Raw genomic sequence first — 7,864 nt, 5'->3', positions numbered from 1 at the left:
AAATATGTTAATATGGTCATCTACATGTTTAGTCCCTTCAAGTATCATATTGGAAAACACAAATTAGATCATACTACGCAAATGAGTTCAACTTGGCAAACAAATACTTTCATAAATTTATTTGTGATTCCATCACATATTTAACCTCTCTCATTACATATGATATGTCCCAATTAGCAACTGGATGTATAGTATAGATTAATATATGTCATAGAGTATATTTATATGATAGCATAGAAATTATGATAGACATGTTTTAGGACATTCTCTGTATCTACTCTTTAGTAAAGGTTGTAGCCATCATAACTAGCCTACTCAAGTGCTCAACCTAGTGAAAAATACAACATGGCCCATTCTACACATTTTTTCTCTTTTCATCCAACATTCACTCTCTCAGTCCATATGAAATGCCACAAGCACATAATCAACAACAACTAGATGTGTAAGCATGTTTAGGGTTCCTAAGATTTACTATTGTCTACATCTATTGTCAATCAATTCATATCTTCATTCTCTTAATTCATCTAAAATTCATTGAGTTTAGAATACTATAAGATAGTGTAGTTTTTGTTAATTAAGTTCATGCTTACATGTTTATCATGTGTATAATAAATTACAAAAGTTATGTGTAACAAAACTTAAAGAGAGAAAATATTTGTGAAAAATATAAATTTTAGATTTTTAAAACCTTACTTTTTTATAAATGAATAATCTACAATCATTAGAAAAACATATCATCACATTCTCATGGTTTACATCAAATCTAGAAATCTAAGCATCCATAAAGGTGAAAATGATTGCCCCAATAAAGATCCTACCTTCTCTTCATAAAAGTGAAAGTGAATACTCAATTTGATTTATTTTTTTACTTTTGATTACCTCCCTCCATTTTCATTTTCATCTTTCCTTCTACTCCTTGCTAGTTTTTTTTTAATGTCTTCTTTCGTTCTCCTCTTACTTACTAATTTCTTTCTCATTCTTTCTGTCATGTACGGAAATTCAACTAGCACATGAAAATCCTTAAATTACATCTTTGGTTATGGATCAATCATCTAGTTATATTTATAGTTCTAATAAGAGATTTATTGATCTTCCGCACATTAAGCTAGAGAATGGGTATGGACCAATTAAGAAAGTACCGAAACCCAACACTTTTTTAGAGTCCATGAAACATAGTTTTGTCTTTATTTATCTTTTTTGTAGTTCTCCCTACTTTTGAGCCTAGTGCTTATATTTTTGGTATGAGATGCCTTTCTAGATCTTCTTTATGCTTTGTTGCACTATGTATGTACAAGTTGCCCTATCTATATATCAACATGCATCCAATCCTTAAGACTTATTTTGTCTCCCACTTCATTTTACTAGTAACATTAGTACCATTATATGACCTTTGACATCCCTACACTATGTGCTTGTTGCATCGGCCCCCTACCACCACACTCTAAGAAGCACCCATCATTAGTAGAATATTATTGTCCTATTGTTCTAGCTTATATACTATCCTATATAAGCACATGCAATCACCTCAACTACAAGCATGGATGGAGTCCTAAAGTGTACAATATTGGCCAAGGAGGCTAAAACATACCTCTTGCTACACCTATCTCCAAATCTGGCATGATGCATCTTAAGCATGAGAATACTATCATTATTCCTTAGGATGTGATAACATGTGATATTTGAATTACAAGTATCGCAACTTTGATTGACCTTGACACTTCACTTTCAATTGTCATCATATTATTTTACATCTCTAAAGAGTGAGGTGATAAAAGATACGTACATTTGACTTTTACACATACATTGGTAAATATTATTATACGAAAGTGAAGAGATCCTTTCTTGGATTAAATCTTCAATAATGTATGAGAAGTCCTTATATCTTGCAAATTAATATGTTGATGGATCCTTCCTATTAGCAATTACAAATGCTAACGGTACTAATGGAGCTAAACACTTGACTTAGTATGCCCTTTTGTGAAGATAGTAAATTTCAAGTGTTAGAAAGGAGTAATTGTAAGGGGGGAGAGAGAGAGAGAGAGAGAGAGAGAGAGAGAGAGAGAGAGAGAGAGAGAGAGAGAGAGAGAGAACAAACAGGACTATCATCCTAGGGTTTTTGGTGTACATTTATGTTGAAAAAATAGAAGCGATGAAATGATGGAATGAGACAATGCATCACATGTACATAAGCCAACTACTATTTGTCTCAAGGTATGATTAGTTATACAAGTGCTAAAACATAGGAACAAATTATCCTAGAAAGGACATATAAAACATTTATCTTGTATCTATTTACTCAATTATTTGGCTAGGGCATGTTTTACAAGAGTGTAGATTTTGGAAGTCCCATGAAGGCATTTGTTTATAATCCATATTGTAGATTTACACCATTTTAAAGTTTTATTCATGCTATAACCAAACTAAGAGACATGGCCCTATCTCCACTTGTAGAAATTGTATACTGAAGTTATGGGAACCATAAAGTCTAGATTGTTGAGGTTCCATGAAGGTACTTGCCTACTAATCCATCTTACTAGCTTACACCATTGCATAAAATATATTCATCATATAGCTAGATTGAGAACCACGAGCCCATCTCCACCTGCAAAAAATGGTATATTGAAGTTACGGAATACATAAAAGGGAGACCGCATTGTGAGCCTATGAAAAAAGCATAACCACGTGGGTAAAATGCATGGTTTGGGAGAGGAAAATGTATTCTTCTTCCTTGTCCATTATCTCCATGCAACATTAAAATATTTTGTATATTCACGATTTGACATATGCAACTAGATATACATGGCATTGGAAGGGACACATCACATGAGCCCCAGCTGGGTGAGATTAGAAGTAAGGAGCTGCTAGCCTCCTCCACCTTGGGCTAGAAACCCCTTGTCTCCGACCACACCTAGCTAGGTATGCAGTCTTTTCGATGCTCAAAAGCATATGATGTTGTCAAATTCTAGCACTCTAGCGCATAAGCAAGAAAGAGAAGCAACAGTTGCAGAGACGATGGGCAAAAAGAGTAAACAGAATGAGCCGCACCTCCGGGCGGCGCATCAACTCTGAATGAAGAGGCCGCACAGCGTTTTGTAAGTGTCTGCAAGGCAGCCGGGCCCGGGGCCTTCGAAAACAACACTGGAGGCCTTGCAGTTCATCTTGTTGTAGTAGGTCACAAGGGTGGTGTCGCTAATGTTGGAGACTTGGATGGCGCCCTGCTGCTCGCGGAACGTGTGGCACGTGTGGCTGCGCAAGAAGAAGGTGGTGGTCGGAGTCCCTTCGCAGTCCGCTTCTTTAAAGATCTCGACCTTTGCCACTCGATTGGCAGTCGTCGGTAGAGCGATCAGCTGCAACATCAGTACTGACGATACCAGCACTATATTAATATTCACACGACCTACGACGTTGTCGCGGGCGAGCGCCATGATACCGGCCCTATCGACGCAACCCACCCAGTAACCTAAACCCCCTGCAGCACACGACTGCTCTACTCAGTCCAAAGTACTATGGATGGCAATTCAAACAAGCTGCGATTGTATTGTAAGAGAGCGGCTCTTCTCTCGGCTTTATATAAAATCGCCATGCGCGCGCGTAGCTGCCCGTCAGTAGACCCAATGAGAAATGTAGCTGGTAAGGCGCATGTGGCAAATCCTGATAAAGGGGACCGGGGGACCATCGCGAAGGATGGCAAAGGTCGCAGAGGCACACTGTGGAGTTGGAAGGAATCGATTTGCAGATCGTGAGAAACACCCACTCCGGCTCGTTGGCATGCACCATCTATTATAGCGTACATGGACCACTTGAGTATCGTCTAAGTCTCCCCCACATGATAGATGTTTTCCAAGTGAGTTATAAACACTTTGTAATAGCCTAATTATACGCATTATATGGCAATCAAATAACTGTCTCTGAGTTTTTAAATATTTTCATTCACGTAAGCCTGGTTATACATAAAGGATTCACAAAAGAGTGATAGTGAGATGAGCCGATAGAGTGACACTCAGATGAGCCGATAAAGTGACACTCAAGGATGTATTATTTTAAAGTTTTACAAAATTCAAAATATTCAAAAATTTACATGGCTTAAATATTTGACTCCCATTAAGCTTATGTGTAAATGGTAGAATTTATGAAATTGCCACTAAATTATTAGGGTGGGGCAGGTTGTGTTTGGTGAACATAACCTTATTCATTTCTTTGCACTATTTGAGGTGTGAACATTGAGGATCCATCCACCAAATTGCTCTTTGGCAAAGTGGTCATTACCTTTCAATGTGTGGGCTAATGTGAGATTCTAACCATTGCCCTTCAAATCTTTTTATTGTGAGAAACTCTTTCATTACAATAACAATGCAATATTCTTTCTTTTGCTTTCCCTAACACTAGTTTGGTTCCATAAGTATGGTTTTAAAATGAACTAAAGGAATCATGCTCTTAAAACATCAATCATCTACCAATTACGATGACAATGCAACATGCTTTTCTTTTTTGCTTCCCCTAACACTAGTTTGGTTCCATAAGTATGGTTTTAAAATGAATTGAAGTATTCTTGCTCTTAAAACATCAATTATCTACCAATTCTCATTCACCTTAACAATGTGGGGTATTATTTAACTTTTCATTACCACCACTATGAATCATGGTCATGAGAACGTTCACAATACACTATACAAGTACTTGAATTAACAAAAAATTTAGTTTGATATGAAAAGTATGGAGCTCCTATGTAGCCAAAAAGTGATTTGCATATATATGTGTAATCTTTTATTTTTCCCTTGGCCTCAACGTAGAATATAGTGATTCAATTATTGACTATCCCAATCTAACTTTTTACCACCCTCTAAAGAGGTGTGCCTTAGGTGCATAAAGTGCAATACTACCAAGACAAAGTGCACTTCACATCCTTAGCCATGATTTATGTAAAAAGAGTAATGATGGTGATATGTATTACACATACATGCATCATCTATTGTTGATTGTGGCCCATGCCCTTAAAGATACTATAAACAGTAAAATCTATGCTGCTTTGTGGAGAATTCCTGTTCATGTGTACCTTTCTATTTCATGGTAAAGCATAAAGGCTATTAAAGCAAAAGATATATATAATGTTGTGCTTTTAGTACTGAGCTTTTATGTCATCCATACATATTATTCACATAGATGCTTGGATAACAAATGTGTATTAGAGAAGATAGTTTCACACATGAATATCATCAATGATACATTTGAAAACATACATCTTCATTAACAAGCCACACCTAAATAGTGTTGATAACCACTATGATCTAATAAAACCATATTGTACAAAGATCACATTAATACAAGCTACCAATTGTTTGAAATAATATAATGGCATGACATAATGATTCAAAGCTTTAGTTCTAACTACATCATATCAAATGAACCATCTTAATAGTGTCATGATCATTAGAAATTTGGTCTACATGTTTCTTGATCATGTCTATTGTATGCACAAGCATGTGTCAACCTTATATCTCACATATCAATATTTCCATGACCTGGGCTAGTACTTCATAAGGCCATGTATGCGCATGCATACCTCTTAGAGAGTGTGTGTGATGCTTCATACACCATAATGTAAGAAGCTTAGATGGAGAAGAAAGAAAATAATGTACAGCAAAGAAAGAAAATAACATAAGAAATGATGCATTCAATAGTCAAGAAGCATCTATTTGGAAACATTATTAGATATTTATCTATTTTAGAATTTTAGAAGAGGGTCTTACCTCATTCACGCATACACTCTAAATATAATAACCATGTTTTAGGTACTTAAATCCATATACTTATGATAGATTAGTGTACAATGACCTTCTTGATAAAGATTCATTTCCATTATTGTATCAAACCATTACTAAATACAATGCACATGGTCTATGGACTAGTCAATGGAAAAGTCCTTTGATGGGGGAAGCCTAATGTATAAAGGGGTATAAAAAAGAGTTTGTGCATTCAAATAGTTGATGATACTAGTTATCCTCTATATACACACCAAGATGATGGGGGAAATGTGAATTTCAAGGGTAATTCCTAATAGATAATCAATGGATATTGACTTACAATCCTTAAGCTCCAAGTACAATACTCATATAAACATACAAGTATGCTCCACAATTGTAGTAGTCAAACATTTGCATAAGAATATCTGTAACGGCTATGATAGTGCAACTATTAGATTTATAACTGTGCATAATCAAACATCCAATAAGATTGGTCCACAAGATAAATATGAAATCGAGAATTATGTAGATCCAAGATACATTCTTTCTTTTGAATCATTTTGATGGTATTTGAATACAAACTTCATTATCAGAGACTCAATATTTAATAACTACAAAGCATAAGGGTTAGAGCATATCAATAGAGATAATGGCATTAAAAAATGGTATCACTGTCTCCATTGCTATGACTATTAGTATAACCGTCATTATTAGCAGCACTATGGATCTGCATATCAAGCTAACACTAACATTTATATTGATGGACAAAGCGATGCACTTTTTGACACACTACAGATACTAATATTGATTCAAAGAGTTACAACATACTATGGGGGGAAAAAGTGCCTAACACAAAGTGCGGTAGTTTTAGCTCTACAAATGAGCATGGAGAGAGAGAGAGAGAGAGAGAGAGAGAGAGAGAGAGAGAGAGAGAGAGAGAGAGAGAGAGAGAGAGAGAGAGAGAGAGATCTATGAAGAAGAAGGAGACACCCATGAAGAAGAAGGAGACACCCATGAAGAAGAAGGAGACACCCATGAAGAAGAAGACGAAGAAGAGGAGGAGGGAGGAGGGAGGCGGGAGGAAGAAAAAGAAGATCATCATGCAGAGGTGTTTCTTTGGGGTTTGAAGTGCATTGCTCTCTTCTCTCTTTGTTTTTCTTTATAAAGAGAGAGAGAGAGAGAGAGAGAGAGAGAGAGAGAGAGAGAGAGAAGGAGAGAGAAATATAGAAAGGGATGGAGAGGGAGAGGGGGAGATAAATAAAGAAAGGAAAGGAGGCTGAGAGAGAAATAGAGAAATACAGAGAGGGAGGGAGAGATAGAAATAGATAGGGCATGTGTGTGTGTGGATGAGAGGGAGGGAGGGAGAGAAATAGATAGGGTGTGTGTGTGTGTGTGTGTGTGAGGAAGAGAGAGGGAGGGTGCGTGGGAGAGAGAGAAATAGAAAGAGATATAGAGAGGGAGAGAAGTAGATAGAGAGAGAAATCGAGAGAGAGAGAGAGAGAGAGAAGAAGAGAGAGAAAGAAGAAGAGAGAGAAATAGAGAGAGGGAGAGAAATAGATAGATAGAGAGAGAGAGAGAGAGAGAGAGAGAGAGAGGGAGAGAGAGCGTGTGAGGGGGGAGAGATGGAGTGAAAAAAGGGAGAGAAAACTGGAGAGAGAGAAGTATAGAGAGAAAGATAAGGAAGGAGAATGAGAGAGATAGATAGAGACAGAAAGAGAGAGAGGAAAAGAGAAAAATAAAGAGAGAGGAAAATAGAGGGAGGGAGGAATAGAGAGAGGGGGGAGGAAGAGAGAGAGGGACAGACATAGAGAGAGAGAGGGGAGATGGAAGAGGAAGGGATAGAGAAAGAGAGAGAGAGAGAGAGAGAGAGTGTGTGTGTGTGTGTGTGTGTGTTAACCCTCAAATGAATGAAGGTGGAAAATCCGGAAAAGCTAAAGCAGAAGACAAAGACAAAGGCCAAGGCAAAGAGAAACGGAAGACAAAGACGCACAAGGAGAAGAGTCCTAAATAAGGGAGAAAGGCACACAAGGAAAAGCGCAAGTCAAAACTTTTGTAAAAGAGCACAAGCACATCATGGTTCAATTCAAGGAGCGTCGGGCTCTCACCCGTGCAATTTGTAAATG

At 37.2% G+C, this 7,864-nt stretch overlaps 1 protein-coding gene across 1 annotated transcript; it reads right to left on the bottom strand.

Annotated features, from left to right (window-relative positions):
* Positions 1-2,200: 2,200 nt before the first annotated feature.
* Positions 2,201-3,621, bottom strand: LOC148029274 (uncharacterized). The gene is made up of 2 exons (XM_087688039.1): positions 3,046-3,621; positions 2,201-2,602 (listed from the first exon to the last, which is right to left on the bottom strand). Exon 1 carries the CDS (start codon positions 3,423-3,425, stop codon positions 3,060-3,062), a length of 366 nt encoding a protein of 121 aa, XP_087544165.1. The 5' UTR covers positions 3,426-3,621; the 3' UTR covers positions 2,201-2,602; positions 3,046-3,059.
* Between the last annotated feature and the right edge of the window lie 4,243 nt (positions 3,622-7,864).

This window comes from Lygodium microphyllum, chromosome 11 (genome assembly GCF_053477565.2).
Source record: "Lygodium microphyllum isolate KBCC chromosome 11, Lygodium_microphyllum_v1.1.10, whole genome shotgun sequence".
NCBI lineage: Eukaryota > Viridiplantae > Streptophyta > Polypodiopsida > Schizaeales > Lygodiaceae > Lygodium > Lygodium microphyllum.
Note: the sequence above shows the minus strand (reverse complement) of the source record. Positions and strands in the feature narration are given on the sequence as shown.

Excerpts from the sequence above, each read along its gene's own strand:
- LOC148029274 (XM_087688039.1), bottom strand. The coding sequence starts at position 3,425 with ATGGCGCTCGCCCGCGACAACGTCGTAGGTCGTGTGAATATTAATATA.